Genomic DNA, 25,198 nt, shown 5'->3' with positions numbered 1-25,198 from the left:
TACGTACATGCATGCATGATTCCTGTGAGGCACAAGCAGGGATGGAATTTCAAAATGAGCCTAATGGTCTTCAAAAATTGTACCGAAAAGAATATGAAAGTGCCACAAAATTAAATTTCTTTTATAATAATTACTTCTTAATAAACAATTATTAATTAACTAAATTATTACAGTAAATCACTTTTATGAGGGATTCTTTAGGCGGCATACACGGTGCATCTGAATCGCGAGTCGGTTTGGATGTGTTAAGTAAAAATAAATATGTGCTAGTTACACCGACATGACTCTGGTATGACTCTGAATGACTGAACTGTGTATAGTCGAAAGGCGGGTGAACACGTACACAGTTGACTCGCGAGTCAGAGGCACCGTATAGGCCGTATAGGCATATACATAAATTCATAGTAAAATTACACAGAATTCCAATTACGGAAGGGAAATACACCGAAGTACAGCTATTCTGACATTCTTACACTCATGTATGTACCTATCAGAGCTGTAAAAATTTGCAATAATTTTTTTTAGCAATCAATGATTGTGCTAGTAATAGGATTACAATCAAAATTGATTGCATTTTTCTGATTGTAGAAACTACAATCAATTTAATTGTAAGCACATTTGATTGCAATCAAATCACTGATTCAAACAAACCTTTTTAATTGCAATCTCAAAAATGCAATAATTTATTCATGCTTTTTTTTAATAAAGAAATTGAAAGCGTAAAAGCAAAATAGAACATTAAATTGAGAAAAAGAGAAAACTAGCAGAAAAAGTTATTGAACACAAAACTAGTAAAAACTTGCAAGCGAGTAGTTGTTCCACCGTTTTGATATTCTGTTCAGTTTTAAACTCTTACACAGTCCGGTACATCATTAATATTTTGATTTCCACTCATTTTACTTTTGTTTATGCTTAACCATTTCAACAAATGGCGGCTTTTGACATTTATTCTTCTTCTTCCGCTGGTAAAAATTTCACTAGCAAGAATTTGCACCTCTCCCGTGTTGTTACGCTCTCGATTCGGTGCTCTATTGGAAATTTATTGGGTTATTATACACTTTTCCAGTAAAAATTTGCAGGTTACAGTACTGACTATTTGTTACTATACACACCTAATATAAACAACCAGTTGTGAGCACTTCAAATTGCATGTTGTTTTAGTAATTTACACTGAGAAAAGAGTTCAGTTACGTAAGTATGTTTCTCTCAAAACATGATTTGGTTATCGTCACATGATTAAGTTATAGTTACAAAATCTTGTGTTGAAAGAAAAATATTTAGCAGATTTGTCTTATAAGTTTAAGTTTGACAACAGTAGCCAGAAAGTTTTTGCTGCTTGAAGAAAAACATTTTATTCAAAAAACGGCAAAAAATATTGAAGACTGTTGTAAAATTTTAGCTTATAAGACAAATAGGATAACTTCTGAATTACATAATACCTTACAATATTTACAATTGACAATTCCAAGTAAATGCACTTGCAGTGCGCAAAAACAATACAGAAGGGACAAACCGAGCAAACGAATGGCCGCACAATTGTATAGGCTCTCGATTAGCGGAACATTAAAGACGACAATCAAAACAACCTACTGCTAAGTGTAATGCCGTTAACCCACTGAGGGCTTGTATGCCTCACCATCGTACTTCCAATAATTCATCAAAATAAATGTCATTTAGACAGATTGCAGTTAGTCATTTTTATGCAATTAATGATTGCAATCAAAAACTTATTGCAATCAATTTCTTCTAAATCGTTGCAAATTTCAATTTTTGCAATCCAAATATAAGCAATCAATGTTAATTGCAATTAAACTAGATTGTAATATTACGTAAAATATGCGATTGCAATCCAATTTGATTGCAATTTTTTACAGCCCTGGTACCTATATGTGAAATAATGGCAGTAAGACATTTTGACCAGTTTCGCACATTATTTTCATTGATTATTTTTTAATTGATTTTATATAAAAGTCTAATACATAATTTAATAAACACAATAAATGTACACAAATCGGCATTTCAAACCTTGTACAAAAACTATAAAAACTCAGCAGGTTTTCGCAACAAAATACTTTGAATTCAGAATTTTTAGAGAGATTCCAAGTTTTCTATGTTGTGCATTTTTTCCATATAAAGTGTGTTCGAAATTTGTTTAAATGGATCAAAATGTATGACACCGTCAGAAAAAATATCAAAAATCATCGGGATATTGCAGAAACTGAAACTTTCATTTAATAAACTATAAAACTGTGAACTTAGAATCTTTCCAAAAATTCTGAATTAAAATCTTTTTGTGCCGAAAACTTACTTTTCGTGCTGCATATTCGCAACAGAATTCAGCGGTTTGCAAATAATTCTCACAGCCCTTATTTTAATTTGCAAGTGCTTTTAATTTTCACTTTTTGTAATTTTTTAGTCTACAATGTGGTATGTAATTTTTGTTATATATTGGCATTTTATGCTAAACTTCTATATGTTATGATTGTGTCAAAACAGGATGAATTGTACCAAAATTACCTCTGAGAATGTAAGGGCCAAAAATGGCACTATTGTGCCTACTCTTCCATCACTGGGTAGAAGTGCTTGATTGCATCAAATTGTTCGAATCGATATAAAAATATGTTGCGTGTATACATATGTATATATGTATGTACATGTATGCATATGGACGAACGAACATGTCCTTACGCTGCAAGATTTGTTGCGATGATTCTTGTGAGGTACAAGTACTTGTATCAAAAGTAACGAGTAAAGTACCGATACGAAAGATACGGGTGTTGATAGGACTTCAACTTCGGTTGACCTGCAATTTAAGCAAGACCAGCGAACACCTTTGCCATCATTAATAGCGCCCAGAATTCTTCCTGTCAAACCAGTACATTTTAGATGGAAAATATCATCACAGAGCCAGCGCGATAAGTAGCGTTCAGAATCGCTTTTCAATTGGCAGTTAATAGGATCACACATCATTGTATTATGACACTTAATAAACGCAAAGCAATCAGCTGTGACAAGAATTACTAAAAGACGTAAACGAAAGAGCAAAAGAAATGTGCAAAAATAAAAACGATTTTAGGTAACTACAAAAGGAATTACAACAACAATGAATGACTCGGCAAGATTAGATGTATGCTAGTGAAATTTTATTAAATTTAATATAAAACAGAAAACTTTTACTTAGCTTCGATTATTTTCACACTAAGATGCTTGTAGGCGCTTTAACTTTAAGTCATAATTTGGACAATAAACTTTGCAAATAGAAAGACAAATCAGAGCACAATATAAATTGAACCTCGCAGCTTGACGTTTGCTTACACAGCTGAAATAAACCAAATTTGTGTTCTTTCATATTCAATTGGGAACTGTTACAAATAGTATAAATAAGCAATGGGAAATAAGGCAAAATTTGTTTTATTTCCAATCTTTGTTGGAAATAAAGCAAAACTCAGATTTTGGTATTATTTCCCATTTAAAAGTGAAATAAACCAAATTTTGCGTTATCACCCCGAGTTATCAGGCCGAGACCACGCAATGAGAGGCGAGCGGCTGACCGGCGCAGTGCTGACAAACCAATTTTTTTTTTAAGGGGCTGGAATTCTTCACTCTTTGCTTCTCACGTGGTCACATGATCAAAATTTATGCGTATTGGCAAAAAAAAAATAAATTATACATTTTGTATATGGGGCGTTCCATACCAAAACGGACGGGGTTCACATTTCATGTGTTTGATTTGTTTAAAATTTTTAGGTTTGATGCATAAACATAAGTAATAAATAAATATGAAATCTGAGCTTGATTGATACATTTTTAAAAACTTTACAGCACAAAAACCAAAACAAATCGATTTAATAGTTTTCCAAATATTGTGACAACGGGGCGAGGAAAAAATTTGAAAAAAAAATCACACATACACACCGTTGCCGAATTGACGATTTCGTCGTTTCGTTTTGACGTTTTTTTTAGCTCAATGACGATTTGATGATTTTTCCCCGTAATGACGATTTCTATTTTAGTTTTTCCACTAAATTACATATGTACATATGTATGTAAAAAATTTGTTACAGGAAAACGTAATCCAAAATACAACCATGCATTTATCTAGTTTTATTCTACAACCGTGCTTTCAGTTATATTAAATTTGTTCTAGAATTGTAACCAAATAGTTAATTTGCACTACTGACACTGATTTGAAAGTGACAGAAAAGTAGGAGAGGGAATTTGTTCAGTCAAAATTATCTATCAGTTAGTATATGCTAATGTTACACTAAGGGTCTTCACATCCATTTTCGTAGTTTTGGTAAATTGCTGGTTGACACTCAGTAATGTATCAACTGTGAACATCATTTTCAGTTTTCTTTTGTTAGTCTGGTAACTATGTTTATCAAGAGCGGATTCGTAGCTTTTTTCCTAAAAAAATTAATCGTAACCGAAAATTTAAAGAAATTCACTTACTCATATCTCATATGCGTTATGACTTTCGGCAGCAGGCGGATTTAAAATTGAATAAATATCGAACAGCTGATTGCAGTTTATCAACTACCAGATAAATTATCAACCTTCCTTCACGATAATTCGGTACACCGATAATAAAATAAATTTACACAAACATAATACATTGGGAAAAATCACCGAACACCGAGTACCAAGCTCGGTGTGAAGACCCCTACTTTGAAACTGGATCAAAATCTTCAAAAACTTCAAACCAGTGGAGTTCAACTATTTAAAAGCAGTTGTGTTTTAAATTGTAATTTTGAATCGTCGTTAACAATTGCAAATCCACTTTTATTAACCCATACGCAATGTGGGTTCTATTTGGTTTTGTAATTTGTGGTCATATTTATTGCGCCGTATGCATATAACCTAAGCAAATGCTTTTTCTTAAAATGTCAGACCTCTTACTCAATTTGTTAAAATAAATTGAAGTTAAAGGTATGCAATTTTAAGAAAACGCAATTGCTTAGTTTTTATGTATACGACTAATTGTATGCAATTCCTTTGTAGTTTTTATTTTGTTAAAAAAAATACAATAACCAAAAATTTGACGATTTTTTGGCCGAAATGACGATTTTTTTAGGGTAAAGTGACGATTATCCAGCGAAACCTTTCGGCAACGCTGCATAAACACATCAAAATTCTCTATGAAAAGAAATATTAAAAAAAAATGTTCTTGATAAATTTTTCACACACACATTTTTCGATAAAAAAAATAGATTTTGAAAATATGCAATCTAAAAAAAATTTAAAAAAATTACAATGGTAGCTCTGAGTATTGCGCAATATCTAAGTATGGTATTATGGGGTGCACTGTACCGTAATTTAAGTTGATTTTTTTTTTTTACACCGAAGTTGAGTGAAATGAGTACATAACAAATTTACATATTTTTTTAATTTTTTTAGGAGTTTTTGAGTATGCAGTTTTGTACCCAATAAAATTCTAGTATAATAAAGTGCAGGTTTTAAGCGATTGCGAAACCAACGTTATTTTTTTTTTTAATTTCTTTGAAACCGGCTTTGTGCATTTTCTTCTTCTATAACAAAAGAGTGCCAAAAGCTGTCAGTATAAAAAATATTAAAAATCAAAGCAATTTTGCAGTAACTTAAAACTTGCACTTTTATTATACTAAAATTTAATGGGCTAAAAACTGCATACTCATGTTATGTACTCATTTTACTCAACTTCAGTGTAAAAAAATTTATAACTCAAATTATTGTAGAGTGCACCCCATAATACTATACTTAAAAATTGCGCAATACTTAGAGCTACTATTGTGATTTTTTTATTGTTTTGAGATGGCATATTTCCAAAAAATAATTTTTTTTTTAATATTTCTTTACATTGAGAATTCTGATGTGTGTATGTGTGATGTTTTTTAATATTTTAATCGCCTCGTTCTCGAGATATTTGGAAAACTATTACATCGATTTGTGTTTGTTTTTGTCCTCTAAATTTTTTAAAAACCAAGCTCAAATTTCATACACTGCCGGAATAAAGTATTGGCACAACAAATTTTTCACAATATATGCAAAAAATTTTATTCCAATATTTTTCCGCCAATTTTGTATAAAAATATGGTTCATTCTACAACAAACAACATAAAAGTATAATTCCTAAACTTTGTGCGAAACTCGCAAAAATTCAGCAAATTTTCAACTTTTTAATCAGATTTTTTAGAATTTTTGAGTATGCAGTTTTGCAGCCCATTAAATTCTAGTAACAAAATGCAAGTTCAGTGTTAGTCAAAAAGCTAAAAATTAAACTAAAGTGTTTTAAGAATGATCAAGGTTCAAAGAAACTTTAAAATATTAAATTTTGGATAGTAAACGTTGATGTCAAATCTATAAACCGAAATATGTGGTCTTTAAGGTTACCTACTATACTGGACTATATTTTCCTTTTTTTTTTTATGCTTTCAATAAAGCCATTTTCCAAAAAATAATACATTTTGTGCGAGAAAATAGCATAATTTACTTCTAATTTTGCTTACTGCTAACGTGCGCGTAGCAGTGGGGAAAAGAAAAAAAAATTATTCAATAAAATGCGAAAACTGATTACATACAATAGTGTAGGAGATAAGTCTATTTGAGGAAAATTCTACTAAAATATTCTACTCTACGAAAATTTTTCTTTATTGCCAGTCGAAAACAGGGTTTTGTAGCAGGAACTCTTTAATTAGTCTTTTAAATTGTAGTAAATTGTTAGCGCCTCGTATTTGTTCTGGCAGTTTATTAAAAGTTTTAACGCCGTAGTTCCTAATTGATTTAGTACTTCTTCAGTTCTAAAAAACTTGGTCCTCATGTCACGTTCTTTCCGAAAATTATATACGGGAATTTCTGTGTAATCAATATCAATATTGTGTTTGATTAGGTTATTTTTAATTTTATATACAGTGATAAGTGTTTGCAAAATACAAAAACGATTAACATCCAGTCTGCAAGTATATAGGCTTCTGGACGGGGTGTGCTTAGGAAGAAGTATAATGTTTTTAGTCATTTTATTCTGAAGCCCCTGTAATTCGTTCATTCTTTGTGCGGAACATCGATTCCAAATTGGGTTTACATAATTTATTTGCGACATAAACAAAGCCTCGTACAGTAGCCATAGATGCTTTCTGGGAATACTGTTTTTATATCTGTGAATAGCATAACTGAGCGGAATTAGCTTTAGTTTTAAGTTTTTGAGATGCTCATTCCTTATGTTGTAATCTATCTAAACTCCCAGATATTTTAAAGTATCAACTCTTTTTATTAAAACATTATTAAGAACAATCCCTGCGAAGTCATCCATGTCTGGTATTGGCTTGTTGTTATTAAATATCAGGAAATTTGTTTTAGTCAGGTTGATGTTTAAGCAATTCTTATCAAGCCAGTCGTAGATTTTACACAAGTCTGACCTTATGTTTGATGTAAGCTCTTCTATTGTATCAGTTGCATACATAATAAGTCCATCATCGGCATAGAATTGTGGGGTTCGTTTTAGGTCTAGCTTTAATAAATTATTTATGTAGATTAAATAAAATTATAGTTTAAAAATCTAAAACCGCCCTATTATAATTGCCATTCTTACTGTCATCAGGTATGTAACTTGAGAATAGAAATCGCTGCATCTTTTAGGCGCATCAATATTACATAGTTACCCCGAACTAATAAAAGGAAGGTAAATAAAATTATAGTTTAAAAAACTAAAACCTCGCTATTATAATTTCCATTCGTACTGTCATCTGATATGTAACTTGAGAATAGAAATCGCTGCATCTTTTAGTCGCATCAATATTACATAGTTACATCCCGAGCTAATAAAAGGGAGGTAAAAAGGGTTGCTGCTAGCTTTGAGCCCTGTAGGACTCCTATTTTATTTTCTGCGTGGAGCTTTTTGTCCCATTTACTTGAACATATTGCACCCTATTTAATAAGAAGCTTTCAAATAGTTTTAAATTAAATTATTACCGCGTATTCCTAGTTCAGCCAGTTTTCTAATCATTATTTCTAAGTTCACTGAATCGAATGCCTTTGACAAATCTATCGCCACATATTTCTTTTTATCTAAATTTACTTAGACAAATTCAGTACAGGACAGACACGCTGCCAGAGTATTAGAATTCTTGATAAAGCCAAACTGATTTCTATGTGTTATTTGATTATCTTTTAAAAAACTTTCAGGCGGTTGAGAATGATGCTTTCAAAAATTTTGTCGATTGTACTCAGTTTGGTTATTGGGCGATAGTTAGAGCAGATTTCCCTACTTCCCTCTTTATGGATCGGTATCACGCATCCTATTTTCAATTCTTGTGGATACTGGCCCTCTCTAAGACACTTATTTATGAAATGTGCTAAAGGTTCTGCTAGGAAAACCTTGTGTTTCTTAACGAAACGCCCAGATATTTGGTCTGGCCCATTCGCTGTTTTAGATTATATTTAACATATTTATTGACATTAAAACTTCGAGTGTATCACATTCATCCATCGAAAACGGTATCGTGATTCCGTGTACGGGTTCATCATTATAATCAACAGTGTCAGGGATTTTTACTGCATTTATAAAATACTCGTTGAATGAATTTGCGATTTCTTTAGAGGTTGTAAAAGTCTCGTTTTTGTATTTGATTTGACTGATTTCATTTGGTTTTCCTGCTTTTTTCCCGTAAACCAATTCCTTCAGGATAGACCATGTTTTACTGCTAGACTCAATATTTTCCTCAATTTGTTTTCCATAGTAATGTTTTTTAAAATAATTTACCCTATTCCTTGCCTTGATTTTGTATTTTCTAAACTCTATTTCATAATTTTTATTATTTTTATATTCTATTTTCAATTTGAGGATTTTATTTCTTCTTTTTATAATCTCAATTAATTCATTATCCGTCCACGGTTGAATATGCTTTTTTGATATATGTATACCTTTTGTGCATTTTTTTATACTTTCACATAGAGTTGTGTGGAAAGTGTGAAATGTTGGCTTACGCACAATTTGATTTAACATTCCTTCATCTTCAAAGGAGCGGTAATCAAAGTTATCAATTAAATTGCTATTTTTATTAACAGAAAACTTCGTTTTCAGGTTAATTGCTAAGGAGACTTACCTATGATCTGATATTGGGTTAACTTCTAAAGCAAAAATATAATCAAAGTTAACCTTGTCAGTTATAATATGATCGATTATGGAGGCAGTTTTATTCCCTTTTCTGGTGTAAATTTTTTCATTTAAACTATTCAGACAGAAGAACCCAGCGCCGCTGACTGTTATCAGATAATTAGTGTAATCGTTATTAATATTCAGCAGGTTAATATTGAAGTCACCCATAATAATTGGGCTTTTGTACCTTAAAACTTCCCAAGGCTTTTATGAAGGAACCAACGTGCGAAGAACAGTTTTTATAAACACAGCTTATACAAATCCCTGTTTTTTATCAATTTGACTGTTAAAAAACTACTTTTTTCAAATTCAGCAGCAGATAGAAGTGTCGAGCTTATGCACTCATGCACAAATATTAAACATCCACCCGCCCTGTTTGATTCTCGATTGGCAATGTAAGCATTGTAATTAGGTAGATTATAATACAAATTTTCGTTTTTATAGATCCATATTTCACTTAAAGCTATTACATGTATAAGTTTTTTACTTCTATTATTCCCTTCAACTAAATTAGTGAGATCACTCAACTTATTTCTTAAGCTCTGTATGTTAAGGTACAAAATATTGAGATGCTGTCCCTCCTTTTCAAAAAATAATTTATTGCATTTATACTCTACATTCGGTAGTAACGATTTAGATTTACATTAACAAATTATATCAAGAGTTTTGAACATAAAAATATACTTTATTTTATGTCGTCCTGCTTTCCTGAAGTATGCACGGCATAAATGTTATTTGTTCCAATTCCTGTGCCTACATCTAGGACTCAGGAATAAACAAAGAAACATCGCAAAAAATTTAGAAAAAAGGTTTTTTCTTAACAGCGGTCGCCCCTCGGCAGACAATGGCAAACCTCCGAGTGTATTTCTGCCATGAAAAATAAAAATACAATCGCCATTCGCAATCGGCGTAAAACTTTAGGTCCCTCCCCTTTGTATGACAACATCAAGGCGACGCCACAAATCGGAGGAAAAGCTCGGCCAAAAATGAAATGTTTTTCGTATGGCGGCGATGCCTGACCAAACGGCTGAACCGATTTCAATCCTGTAAAAAGTCCTATTTTGGTCCTTCAGTGTAAAAGGTTTTTCGATTTAAAAAAATTTGAAACTTTTTGTTGCTGTTGCCGAAAAATGAAGAATGCTGAGACGTTACGATTTCACAATTTCATAGAGTTTTCCGTATATTGTATGTCACTAAACTACCAAACGGCTGGGCCTATTTCGTTCATATTTGGAACATATGTCAGCACCTTGAAGGGAAATATTCCGACTAAAAATTTTGCCACTAGATGGCGCTGGGGTCAGGATATTCATAAAAATTGCATTTACTTGCCGATTTGGCTCATATTTTGAACATATGTTAGCCAATTGAAAATAAATATTGGGACTAAAAATGTACACGATAGGTGGCATTGTGGACGAGATATTCCTAAAATTCTCATACACTGGGATAATGATAGATATCTAATATATATTTGAAGAAGTATGTATGTATGTACATATGTATGTATGTATGTGCCAGGTTGCAGCCTAAACGGATGGACAGAATCATATGAAATTTTGACAGAGTATTGCCATGACACCTGGGCGTGGCACCTCCCGTAGGCGTGGAATTTTTTATCAGCTATAACTTCGGAACCATAAATCAAATGAACTTGAAATTTGGTATGCAGACATATTTATGGTAGGTGCTTATAGTAAGGTATATATAAATGAGTTTGCAAATTAGGGCGTGGCACATCCCCTAGGCGTGGATATTTTTATCAGCTTTAACTTCAAAACCATAAGTTACATGAAATTGAAATTTGGTATGCTGACATATCTACGGTAGGTGCTTATAGTAGGCTATATATAAATGAGTTTATAAAAAGGGGCGTGGCACATCCCATAGGCGTGGACTTTTTTACATCTATAACTTTGGAAACATAAGGCCCCAGAACTTGAAATTTGGTATGCGGGCATATCTTTAGTAAGCGCTTTTAGTAAGGTATATATAAATGAGTTTATAATAGGAGGCACGGCACATCCCATAGGCTATTTTACCAAGTATAACTTCGGAACCATAAGTCACATAAACTTGAAATTTGGAGTGCAGAGATATCTACAGCAGGGGTTTATAGTAAGGTATATATACATGAGTTTGTAAAAAGGGGTGTGTCACATCCCATATTCGTAAAAATTTTTATCAGCTATAACTTCGGACCCATAACTCACATGAACTTGAAATTTGGAGTGCAGACATATCTAAAGCAGGGGCTTATAATAAGGTATGTATAAATAAGTTTATAAAGTGGACATTTTTATCATTTTTTTTTTAGTTTTATTTTTTGAAATTTAGTATGCAGATGTATCTACGGTAGGTGCTTATAGTAAGGTATATATAAATGAGTTTTTGAAAGGGGCCAGGCACATCCCACAGACGTTAAATTTTGTATCAGCTACAACTTCGGAACCATAATTCACAAGAATATGAACTTTGGTATTAATACATATCCATGGTAGGTGCTTATAGTGTAAATTTAAGGTTTGAATACATGGGTTTGTAAAATGGAACGTGGAGCATAGGAGTGGCGTTTTTAATCATCTATAAATTGGGAACTATAATTCACATGAACTTGAAATTTGGAATGCAATCATATATATGGGAATTGTTTAGAGTAAAGTATATATAAATGAGTTTGTAAAAGGGGAATACATTTGTATTCATCAATTATATCACTCGGATATTTAAAACTTAAAACTGGGTCTTACAGTCTTTAGACCATTTCGAAACGGAAAGATTAAATCGTTTTTTTGATCCCGCGATGCTGTTAAACGAAAAATGTTCATTCATAATTAATAAATCTCCTTCCGAAATAAGCATTCTACCGGAAAATTGCAGCTATGCTAAAACAGCTAAGCGAATATGCAGCTAAACGGAATGTACCGTAGTAGACTAATTTTAATTAAAAAATTCTATCGTTACCTTAATCCACCTATTTAATATTAATAATGAAACAAGATTTGTAGTACAGAAAATGATGACAAATACATATATAGTAGTTGAAGCACGATAAAGCTAAAAGTTTGGTACATAAGGATGCCTTAATTTAAAGAGAAAGAAAATAGTTTGTCTCCTTTAATTTATGCTGAACTGAATATTTGTACTACTGTTTTATATTTTGATTTGTTTACCCCGAACGACGTCAGGTTCTCTGCTAGTACATATTTATTTATTTATTTATTTATTTATTTATTTAATTATAAGTCTTTGGAATACAATCCTTACAGACTATGTACTTAACTAATTTATAGATTACAAACTAATTTTGTGCATAAATCAAACCACTTATAAGGCAGAATTAAGCATCGAGAAAAAAGCATCACTTTGCATCGAAAAATCCAAGGTGATAGCATCACTTAGTGAATTAAACTCTCGTAAAGCACGATTAACAGGAGCATTACAAGCGTATTGCGTTTTCGTATTAACCCCATAGAACGGACACACATTGCGAAGATGCCGTTGAGGAACATTAAACCGAATCCTTTCTAATAAGTATGGACAGTCAATTAGGCCCTTGATAATTTTGAAGGAAAAGGACAAAGAGAGTATAGATCTTCGACTCTCCAAAGATTTGAGATTTATCAGCATAAGACGAGCCGCATAAGGTGGTATGGGCTCCACAAAATTTAACGACCAAAGAGCATACTTAAGAAAGCGTTTTTGTACTCTCTCCAGTCTATTTATAGCTGTCATAGTACTAGGTCGCCAAATAAAGACAGCATATTCTAAGTGAGACCTGACAAAAGAAGTATAGAGAACTTTAAAAGTATATGGGTCACAAAATTTTGCGGTATTGCGCCTAACAAAACCCAGCATTGAGTACGATTTAGAGGTTACGTGGCTAATATGACTGTTGAAAGAAAACTTGCTATCAAATATAACCCCAAGGTCCTTAATCTCACTAAGACATTGAAGTTCACAATTTGATATACTGTATTTTGAGCGAAGAATATTAGATGACTTAGAATAGGTCACGTGAAAGCATTTAGATGCATTTAAGGACAGATGAGACTTATGACACCACAGATGTAACTTGGAAATGTCATCTTGTAATTTCATTGCATCATCAGGCGTCTTAATAATTGAGAACAATTTTAGGTCATCAGCGTACAGGAGACATTTAGCAAATGTAAAGCAATTACTGATGTCATTAATAAAAAGATTAAATAATAATGGACCTAGTATACTCCCCTGTGGTACCCCTGAAGAGGCAATAAAGGGAATAGAGGATACCCCATCCACAGTGACAACACTCCGCCTGCTGGATAAATATGAACTTAACCATGACAGAAAGGAAGAATGAAAACCAAGGCATCCCAGTTTATAAATTAAGACTCGATGAGAGACCCTATCAAAGGCTTTTGAAAAGTCAGTATAGATACAATCAACCTGCGAGCCAGCCGAAAAGGACTCAATGCAATACTCACTGAAGACAGCAAGGTTAGAAATCGTCGACCTCTCCGCAACGAAACCATGCTGATAGGGAGAAATAAGGGACTTAACCGCAAAGCTCAACTTAGCATTGACTGCGTGTTCAAAAATTTTGGAGACAGTGGTCAGTTTGGAAATGGGCCTGTAGTTACGCACATCATTTTTGTTGCCATTTTTGAAGACAGGCGTAATAGACGTAACCTTCCAATCCCAGACGAGAGTGATTTGTTGAAAATAAGTTGAAGAGGAAAAACCAGGGCCGGACAGTTTTTGAATAAGATGGGGGAAAATCCGTCTAAATCTGTTTGAGAAGAAGATTTGAGAACGTTAACAGCTCTAATAATATCCTCAGTAGAAAGATGTAGAGCTCCGAAATTTAAGGCAGAGATCAGACTATTCGATAAATCAAGCGGCAGACTACTATCGTCCACAGAAAAATTCGATTTAAAAAAATCGGCAAATAAGTTAGCTGCCTCATCCGGAGTTTTCGCCGAGTAATCATCAAGGAAAACTCCGGTAGGCACACTAGCGGAACACTTTTTGTCCTTAAGATATTTCCAAAAACTTTTGGGATTCGATTTAATGTTCCCCTCTATTTTGCGCATATACTCGGAATAAAGAGTTTTATTCAAAATATTAAAATCCTTTAAGTATAGCTTATATTTACTGAAGAAGAAGTTATTCTTACTCTTATGAAATTTTTTTAAGAATTTGTTTTTAAGATTCTTGAGTTTATTTAATTCATTAGTGTACCAAGGTAATTTATAGGCTCTTTTTACCCGCAGGGGGATCCTATCTAAACATTGGGTGTATACGATCGACTTGAAAGCGGAAAAGCTGACAGATGTATCAAGCCCACCAAGTAGCTCCTCCCAATTTATTTCAAGTAAAATATCATTAAGACTTACAAAGTCACACGAAGAATAATTAAAGATTGGTCTACTCACAGTAGTAACCGGAGGAAAATGATAAAATCTAAACTCGACAACAAGTGGTAGATGATGTCTGTCCTTAGAAGTAACTGGATTCAGGCACTCACTAACTTCACAACAAAAATTGTCACTTATAAATATAAGATCCAGTAGCCTATTTAGAGAATTAAAATAATTATTAATTTGAATTAAGTTAAGACTAAGTACATTATCGATGAAATACAATTCTTGACTTGAGTTGACATTATTTGGCGTGAGACCGTAATTATTAGAAATGCTAGTTGACCAATTAATATTAGGTAGGTTAAAATCGCCGAGCACGCAGAGGTGATGCTCCTTAACGTTGTTTAAGACTAATGAAGCAATGTTATCTGCGTGGGCCTTGTATAATTCGAAAGAGCTGCCCGGGGGCACGTACGACGCAAGAAAATACAAAGAGTCTTGCGGTGTGGAACCGTTAACACAAACACAAAGCTGATCCAGTAAAGAATCACCATTCGAAAGTGTGACCAAAGACACTTGCAGTTGACGCTTAATGGCAATAAGAACACCACCTCCTCGAAGGCAGCCAGTTTTTTCAGCATCACGATCTTTACGAAATACATTGAACAGATTTGAGTTGAAGAATTCACCGTCAAAAAAATTCTCATTCAACCATGTTTCGACGAAAACAAAGATGTCGTAATTCATTTGCTCACTAAAGTTGTGCACCATTTCAGACTTGGTTCTCATACCAGATAAATTCTGAAAGTAAATTTTCAGCTCTCTATTACTTTGTATGTGCAGTCGGGTACTACTTGCTACGTCCGTAATAGCTTTCGTCGACCCTTCCGAAAATTCAGAAAAGGCTTAACGGTAACATTTGTTGGCCAGATATCCGGGCATAGTAATTTTTCATAACAGGACTCAGGGACTCCTAATTTAAAATTAATCCTATTCAGGGATTGAGCTGAGACATCTTTTTTAATTAGTTTAGAGCATGAGATTAGAGTTCTGTCTAAATCAATTTGTTTAGCTACATAATTTTTAATGTCATCCTCAGATACGGATGGAGAAAAAGAGGCCAAATGAAGCAATTTGTAGCGGTCAGCGACGATTAGATCAGTATTATCACTAGTACCTCTTATGCGAATATTATTATTATTGTTATGCCGTTTATGCGACACCTTTACCCATCGTGCATTGCCAGTCACATTATTCGTCACATCAGTAGGCATATGAGTGGAAGCAGCTGCGTCAGATGCTGGCGCCGCAGTCACTGCAGTCGTAGAAGTAGTAGTAGTAGTAGTAGCAGTACCACAGGCATTCTTATTGCTGTTTTTTCTAGCCCGTTTATTCGATACCTTCACCCACTGAGCATTATCTGTGTCATTGTCAGTGCCAAAAACAGGTAAAGGAGGAGAAACAGAAGCTTCGGATACTGGCGCCGCAGTCACTGTAGCCGTAGTTGAAGCAGCGCAAGCATTAGCTTTATCTTTCAGCGCACAAGCATTAGCATCAGAAGATGGGAGAGCAAAAACTGAGATAACATCAGTTATTGCCGACGTCACAGTGCACGACGCTGTTGATTGCATTGGGCAACGCAATGTTGTTATTGTGGGAATATTATTAGAGTCGGTGCTCATGTTTGATGAAATAATATGAGCATAGGAAAGTGCGTCAACGAAAGATGGAGCAGAGGAAGCACAAGTTGACATTGAATTAACTGGCATCGAAGAGTAATTAGTTTCACTGTTTACTCTTAGCTTATCAAAAGCAGCATTGAAAGAGACTCGCAGACTCTTTACTTCAGAGGTTAGCGCAGCAATAATTTTATCTTTATCGGCAAGTTTACTTTGAATGGATTGAAGGGCCGAATTTATTTTTGTCGATTCCAGCACCAGGTTATTATTAACTTCATTTAGCGCACTCACCGACTTTAACACACTAGCATTTTCTGTTTGAAGAGATGCTATTAGATTAAACAGAGAATTTATTGCTGGCTCACGGCATTAATAAGAGAATTATCACTATGCTTCGTAGAATCTCCAGACTTCGGAGAATTAGAAGAGGAAGAACTAGTGATGACGGTTGACGTTTTCTCCTTTGTAATAGGTGGAGGAGGTGAACGGAGGGAAGTCCGACGCAGAATAGTGCAAGCTTCACAAAAAAAACACTGACCAGCACTTTGCAAAAATTCGACATCAGCCACCAACACAAGTGGCGTGGAAGAGATCATTGCACTTTGCACACTGCACTTTCTGCTCTTTAGGAAGATTTCTATCAACCTTTTGATCGCACACACAAGGCATTATTGTTTTTTGCATATGCGTGAAAAACTTTGTAATTATGTATTGATTTTATTTAAATTATCGATCAGTCACAAAAACAAGAGACACTATCCCAAAATTATAAGTAGGTAATAATCCACTACTTCAAAAGGCACTTGAGAAAAAAGTCACATTCTCACTAATATTTAATAAATTATTAATTATAGAGAGAAGTAGGAATGCAGATAAAACACGTCCGAACAACTCGCGCGTGGGTGCATATATAAAAATATACACGCAAAACATTTTCAATAAGTAATGATATAGAAAAACAATGAACTCTGGAAAAAACTAATATTTTATCCAACCAAAAACCTTTATGTTTAAAAGGGGAAATACCCGACACCAGCTTATCGGCACCATCTAAAGATTGTGGCTCTAAGCATATAACATACCAGCATGCTGGTACAATATTTATATCTTTACCAAAAAGGTCTAGAAAAGAACGAAATAATTAGAGTCGAAATTTCATAATTTTTCTACCATTTTGCTAAAAATTGGTGTTTTTAATTCACATCTGCAATATTGTGAACTTTTATCATCTACAAACATGACTGTGACTCAAGTCAAGAAATTTCCGCCAAGATACTTTTTACTAAAAAAAATAGCTAATTTCACCATTTATGACACAGCATGCTGGTACAATCATAAAATTTTCAAATCGTTTTTGATGTCGCACCAGCAGCTTGTACAATCACACCAAAAGAACATACACGCTCTATCGGCTGGCACCAATACTTGATGGTGCCATCATGCTGGTATCATCTATGGGTACGGTGACCAGATTTCTGTGGTCAAAAAGTGGGATTTTTAATTAATTAATTAATTAATTAATTAATCCCAACGGCTTTTTACCCTCCATTCCCGCCCAACCGACACGAGGGGCGCAGTCCGCATGACGTACGGAAGATATTTTTTTTTTTTTTTTTTTAGTTTTTTCGTGCCGAGTAGTGGAAACAGGAGTTTGTTAAGTGTCGAGATCTAAAACTATTCAGCTACAGAATCAAATTCATCAGCTGATTGGATATGCTAAAGATAGTATTTCAATTATTGAGAGTGGAAATAATAGTTTTCTTTATAGTAAAAATCGAGTCCGATACGTCAAACGTGCTGGAATGAGAGTTAAAATCTTGACATAAACCACGGAATGATTCGTTTAGTTCAAAATTAGTTTTGCATGGCTTTAAAAATAGAGGTCGAAAGTGTCTTGACACTCGAGAAGGAACATTAAAATTTACCTCAGCCAGGAGGGCCGGGCTATTAATCAAGCCTGTCATTAATTTTACGATAAATATTATACCCAGCATTTCTCTACGACTTGCGAGTGTAGGCAAATTTATGAGCTTTAGACGACTTGTGTAAGGGGGGAGATTGTAATCTGAATCCCAGTTAAAATTACGCAATGCAAAAAGCAAGAATTGTTTTTGAATTGATTCAATCCTTTCTGAATGAACTTGGTAGCGGGGATTCCAAACAATAGATCCGTATTCTAGTATAGGTCTAACTAAACTGGTAAAAAGAGCTTTTGTAACATAAGGATCTTTAAACTCTTTTGACCAACGCCTTACAAATGCAAAAACGCCTTTGGCTTTATTGACTGTAACATTAATATGATGGTTGAAATTGAGTTTGGAATCCATTGTGATACCAAGGTCGACAAAATTGGATACCTGCTCCAGATTATAATTTGATATTGAATAAACAGCTGGTTGTACAGCCCTCCGAGAGAAACACATAACTTTACATTTTTGAAGGTTTAGTGGCATATAGTTTGTATTACACCAACTAACCACGTTGTTCAGATCCGCTTGTAACAAAGACCTTTCTTCGATAGAGGACAATGTTTTAAAAAGTTTCACATCATCGGCATACATTAAAATTTTTGAATGTTTTATTATAGAAGAAATATCATTAATGAATATCAGGAACAGAATCGGACCAAGGTGGCTTCCCTGAGGAACTCCTGAAGAAACTTTAATGATGTTGGAAGAACAATTATTAACAATAACTCTTTGTGTTCTATCAGAGAGGTAAGATGAGATCCATTGAAGAAGACTGGGCTGAAAGCCGATTAGGTCGAGTTTACGGATGAGTAACGAGTGACATACTTTGTCAAAAGCTTTACTGAAATCGGTGTAAATTACGTCGGTATGAGCATTTTCTCTAAAACCGTTTGAGACATGAGTTGTAAACTCCAATAAATTAGTAATAGTAGATTTTCCTTTAGAAAACCCGTGTTGAGATTGTGTAATTGAAGAAGATATAGAATATGTCAGCTGGTTAACAATAATTGCTTCGAATAATTTGGGGATAGCGGAGAGTTTCGCTATGCCTCGATAGTTTTCTATAGACGACCTGCTGCCGTTTTTGTGAAGTGGTATTATGAAAGACTCCTTCCAGGCTGACGGAAAAACGCCATGTTTAAGTGACAAATTGAATAGAGTTGTTAAAGGCTCGCAGATGTTCTCAGCGCAGTTTTTAAGAAAACAGGTCGGAATATGATCAGGTCCAGGCCTAAATGACGCTTTTAAGGTTTTTAAAGAGTGTAAAACTTCATCGGAAGATATTACTGGAATATAAGCAGAGTTGATTGGACAAAGCTCGTACGGATAGTCTCCACTTGTAGGGAAGTCTACAGAATAATTGGACCTAAAGAACCGAGCAAACATGTTGGCAATGAGTTGGCTGTCGCTAGATACAGTGTTGCGATAATGCATAGCGGACGGAAAACCATGTGCCTTACGCTTTGAATTTACGAAACCATAAAATGATTTAGGATTGTTAATTAAATTCTTCTTAATTTTACATAAATATGAATTATAACATTTCTTATTTAATGCAAAGTAGCTATGCCGCAAAACTGAGTACCTTAGGTAATCACTGTGTAAGCCCGTTCTTTTATACAGTTTAAAAGAGTGCGACTTTTTATTTTTCAATTTTTTAAGCTCTTTAGTGAACCATAATTGTATTGGTTCTTCATGAACAATATTACGTATTGGCACATACTTTCGAAACAAATTGAAAACAGTATCATTAAAGTGCTCAACGCTACGCTCCACGTCATCTCTATATATTGGCCAAGATAACTTTGAAAGTTCTTTGTTAATTTTCCTGAAATTTGCTTTCGCAAAAACATATCTAGTACTTGAACTTGACTTATTATTATGTATTTCATTTATGATTTCGTAGCTTAACTCAAGAGCAGGATGGTATGCATCTTCCGGCAAAACTAGGGGATCACACCGATTAATAGAGGCCTTCGGAACATCATCAACGTAAACGAGATCCAAGACCTTTCCAAACTTATTTGGACATATATTTATTTGTTTGAGGCAAAGTTCAGCCATTTCCTCCAGAAATACATTGTAACTATCTCTAGATGAAACTGGTACAACATCGGTGTCAATGATGTTCCATGAAATATGTGGCAGATTTAAATCGCCCAAAACAATCATAGAATCGGATGCCGTAAGCATTGCATTTACGGTCTCAAGTAAAGAAACTAGCTGCATATATACCGATACGGCAGAATTAGGAGGGATGTAGCAAAGAGCTAAATAAATATAAGTCTTTCCAGCCTGTACACGTATACATTTAAATTCGGTATATTCAATGACAGGAAGACTAACTTCCTCGGATGGTATCGATGAATGCACCGCAAAAAGAACACCACCGCCGATTCTGCCCACGCGGTCACTCCTGTATATTTGATATTCATTTGGAAGAATTTCGGAATTAAAAATATGAGGTTTGAGCCATGTTTCGGTCAAGGAAATAATATTATAATTGCAGTCAAAACCTTTTAAATATAAGTCAGTTAATTTGGTATTCAAACCTCTAACGTTTTGATAGTAAATACTTAAATTAGACTTACGAGTTAGTTTTTTGAATCAGAATTAAGATTAGAAATTTTAGCTACGTTATTATTACTTTTATTAGGTTTATACTCAAACTCGCGAACAAACGCCCCGGTCGGCCAAAATGAACTATTTAGTAGTGAATCAAAATCTTCGGAAGCTACATCAATTTTAAAAGATGAAATATCGCGATCGTATTTAAAATTAAATTTACGAATAAATACATCTTTAGTTCTAATTTTAGTCGATATGTATGACTTTATATCATCCGAAGAAGTATCTTTAGCAAATCTAGAGACAAAGATTGATCTCCTCGGAGGAATTACAACCAACTTTTTGGTAATGATGTCTGATGTGCGGGGCTCCGAATTATTCGGAGGAACTAAGTTAGACAGTGGAGCTTGAGATGTTGATGGCAACACTGTTAAATCAACGGTTTGACTATTTTTTGAAGTAGACCTAGTATTTCTAAAGCATCAAATCCGATAATACAATTTGGTTTTTAGAATAAAAAGACATAACGTCTTTTAATACAGCTTTATTTAAAACAAAACAAAGAATAAAACTTGAAAAATTATATGGAAAATACATTTTCACAAGTTTTGGCTACTTTCGCTTGTTTAAAAAACGTTCATTATGTATTTTTTATGATAATATAACTTACTAGTTAAAAAAAAAAAACATGTACCTAAATCAAAATTTCAAGCTTTGCAGAACATTAGTAGATTTTCTAGAGTTGTTCAAAGCAATACAGCTGCAGTTTTGTAGCCCATTAAATTTTAGTATAATAAAGTGCGAGTTTTAAGTACCTTGGACTTACCGCTGATTTTTGGCAAATTTTTGTTCGCGCATTTTTTTCCATCAAAATTAGTTCCAAAAATTTTTTAAGTGATGAGAATTAGCAACAGCTTCAAAAAAAAATAGGTACATATGGTCACCGTATCTACGGGCCCTTTAACACCTTAAACATTTTAAGGGCCGTAAAATTATATATTTTGAAGTATCCAACAATTTTTATTTCGCTTAAGGCCGTTTTTAATGAAAAACTATTGTGGAAAAGCAACAACAATTTGAAAAAAAAAATGGTAGAAGTGATAGCTACTTCGGAAATAACCACATTTCCTGATCAGACTTCTTTCAGTGGGATTCGATCCAACGACCCCAGCTGACTCAGCCAGTTGCCTACGCACTGTGCTAAGATCGCTTTAATTCTTATTGCTTTTTTCTACTTTTTCACTTGTGAAGCCAACTACAATCAAGCGCAGCTATTCCAGTGCTATTTAAACTTTATCATGTGGTTGTTGGTTTTTGTTAAGCTCAATAAAAATTGTTGAACATAATTGTTATAAGGCCATAAATAACAAAAACAAATTTTAAAGTATAGTTAAATCGTTAATATATAAGTTAACGGCCCTAACACGTTTATAGTTTATATAAAATTGTAAGAAACATACAATTTCTTAATGTATATATTGCGAGTAGTTTTTCCATTCATCACATTGTTGGGCCGTATCCATAAAAACTAAGAAATTGCCTTTTATTAAAATTTCATACCTTTCACTAATTTTAAGAAACGCCTTTACTTAAGTTTTATGCATACGGCTCATTGTATTTACATTGTAATTGTAAAGCATTGGCATGGAGTGCTTGTAAATCAGCTTAATCTCTAAATCAGAGCTGCTCACTCCATAAGCACTTGTAGCACATTTGTTTTTGTTTTGCCCTGAAGTATAGGCACATATACAATTTTACACTTAAAAAAAAATAACTTCTCGCCCTCCCGTATGCCCTGGCATATAACTATACACAATTCTTATGAAAGTGCCTGAGTTTCATGTGGAAGGGCAAAGCAAACACCCTCCCATATGAAGGTCAGGCACTCCAGTAAAATGTACAAATTTACACGAATAAATATAGAATGAAAAAATAATAAAAAATATGTCAACACTGAAAAAAATTTATATTATAAATTGACTTAATGTTCGTATATACTGAAAGTGAACACGAAATTTATTAAAAACATGTAAGAAAGTCTAAGTTCGGGCGGAGCCGAACACTAAATACCCGGCGCAAATATTTAATATATGACTTTCTCCTTTCCGAAAGCTACCGCTACATGGTAAGCCGGGGCGTATCAATTTTGAGTAAATTAGAGTCCTTAAATTTCGAAATTTTTAAGTTTCAAGCAGCTCTGAAATTTACCGTTATATGAAAAGCGGCCTCAATTTTAGTCCGATTTCAATAATTTTCAAGGTTTTGCTTTTATGTGGCAAGCACAATAACCATACCGAGTTTGGTACAAATTGGTAGAACGGTTACCGAGATACATATGTATATGTGATCATAAGTGGGCGGTGCCACGCCCATTTTCCAAAATTTTATCACATACGTATTTCTTGGTTAAGAATTGTTGCAAGCATCAATTTTGAGTAAATTTGCTTTAATATTTACTGATTTATCGACGATTTTGTATTTCTCTAAATTACCGTTATATGGGATGTGGGCATGGTTATTGTCCGATTTTAAAAATTTTCGGCCATTTGGTATGCTGTGCTTGTACATGTGCTTGGCCAACAACTGTGCCAAGTTTGGAAGAAATTGGTGCAGCGGTTAGCAATATATACACATGTAACCATAAGTGGGCGTGGCTACGCCTACTTTCCAAAAAATTATAGTCATCTTATTTCTCGTCTAAAACTTATTGTAAATATCAATTTTGAGTGAATAATCTCCAGTAGTTACTAAAATATCGCAGTTTTCGTATTTCCGAAAATTACCGTTATATGGGAAGTGGGCGTGGTTACAGTCCGATTTCGCCCATTTTCAATACCAACCTACCTTGGTTAAACGGAAACCTATATACGAAATTTCGTTGAGATATCTCAATTTTTGCTCGAGTTATCGTGTACATGGCGTTCATTAAAGTGTTGAAGATCGTTTTTGCAAAAATGCTCAGTGCAAAGCGCAGTTTGTTGGAATATTACTTGCAACATACATTTTTGTAACTTGCCACCAAAACTTTTTGGAAAACTCCACAGGGGATATAGAAAATGATTGATTTCCAATCTAAATTTAATATAAATTCCTGGGAGCATTACATCGCGTATAGTTGATCGGAATGCAGACATTTTTATAAGGTCGGATTGCAGAAAAAAGAAATTTCGCGACTTTGAGGTAAAATATCACTAAATGGCCGCAAACTTCGCGCAAAACAAAAAAATAAAATTATAAATTAAGGTTGGAGAAACTCCAAACCCTTGCTTCAATGGTGCTATCATTTATTAACGCTTTAATGTGGTACCTTTATAAGCGAGGAGTGTCCCAAGGAAAATGTAAAATTTAAGCTTGCAATATGATGTAAATATGTGCAAGGATTTCTCCCACTAAATTTTGGAACTTTTCAGCCACTAGGTCGCTATCATTTCTTAACGCACTGTATTATTCCACATATATGTAAATACTCACATTGCTAACAATTTTCACTCACTAATCGTACAATAAAAATAAACTTGTACTTTTTTGCTTAATATAAATATTTAAAAAGAGAAAATCTCAGTGTACACATAAATTTTGTAGATGTGTTGTGATTTCACTTGATATAAAAATCTTGAGCAGCACTGCTCTAAATAGTATTCAAAACAAACTTTCCACCAGAACAAATTATGATGTTTAAAAAAAAAAAGTAAATCATCGGACGGCGTATAAACTTCTGACCTTTTCTTAATAAGGTTCTTGTGAGCATTAAACTTTCAACTGTTTCGACATTAAGCTTCCTGTATTTATTTTAATAAGATTAATTACTGAAAATTTTCTTTCGGCAGCAGCAGCGTTAAAATAGCTCACTTAGGGTTTACACCGGACAATACTGTCATGACAATAGCAATACGTGCACAGTTTTTCACTAATCGATACATACTTTTCCAATTATCTCAATCACTGTCTTGATTATTTTCAAGATAGTAAATCCGACAATGATTTGACGTATGCAGACAATAATTTTGACGTCTTGTGCAAGAAATAAGAGAAATTCATAACAAAAAAGCTAAAATAACACAAGAGACGCTGATGCGTATGTAACTTTGACTCTTCTTTATTATTTTTTTTAGTTTTTAGCTTACATAGCTCGCGCGCAATAACTATTGTCAGGACGCCTACGCAACGGAGACAATTATCAGCGTTTTTGACAACTAATTTCTTTATTGTCTTGACAGCAGTGCCTACTGTAAACGCGCCGTAACGCCAGCATAAGGTGGTGGTTGCCACAGAAGTTATTGATCAAAAATTTAGAAAGTTACCATATTATTTTGTAATATATTCTCAATGTGAATGGAAAAATGTAAAAAAGCCCGGACATATTTTAGGTCAAGCGGAGTAGGGAGTAGATTTTAAATTTAAAAAGAAATCGGAGTAAATCTACTCCGATCGGAGCAAGGTCCGGACACTGGTTACTGATTAATAAAAATTAAATCTGTTTTTATGTTATTATTTGTTAATATT

The 25,198-nt window shown here is 33.8% G+C and overlaps 1 protein-coding gene across 5 annotated transcripts in view; it reads left to right on the top strand.

Moving 5' to 3' along the window:
- The window catches only part of LOC118745543 (transcriptional activator protein Pur-beta-A-like), a 180,909-nt gene that overhangs the window by 139,916 nt on the left and 15,795 nt on the right, over positions 1-25,198 (top strand). The window contains exons 5-6 of one of the 5 annotated variants that reach the window (XR_004993639.1): positions 14,389-14,489; positions 14,553-14,971. The exons of 2 other annotated variants lie outside the window; for them this stretch is intronic. Coding sequence is in view for 2 of the 3 variants with exons in the window: in XM_036479003.1 (XP_036334896.1) it covers positions 14,389-14,429 (41 nt within the window). In the remaining variant the exon portion in view is untranslated. Of the gene's footprint in view, positions 1-14,388; positions 14,973-25,198 lie in introns of those variants that run through there. 2 more of the 5 variants (XM_036479003.1, XM_036478999.1) reach the window with 2 other exon arrangements.

This window comes from Rhagoletis pomonella, unplaced genomic scaffold (genome assembly GCF_013731165.1).
Source record: "Rhagoletis pomonella isolate Grant_MI unplaced genomic scaffold, Rhpom_1.0 Rhpom_scaffold_00009, whole genome shotgun sequence".
NCBI lineage: Eukaryota > Metazoa > Arthropoda > Insecta > Diptera > Tephritidae > Rhagoletis > Rhagoletis pomonella.
The sequence above is the reverse complement of the archived record's forward strand: the minus strand, read 5'-3'. Positions and strand labels throughout refer to the sequence as shown.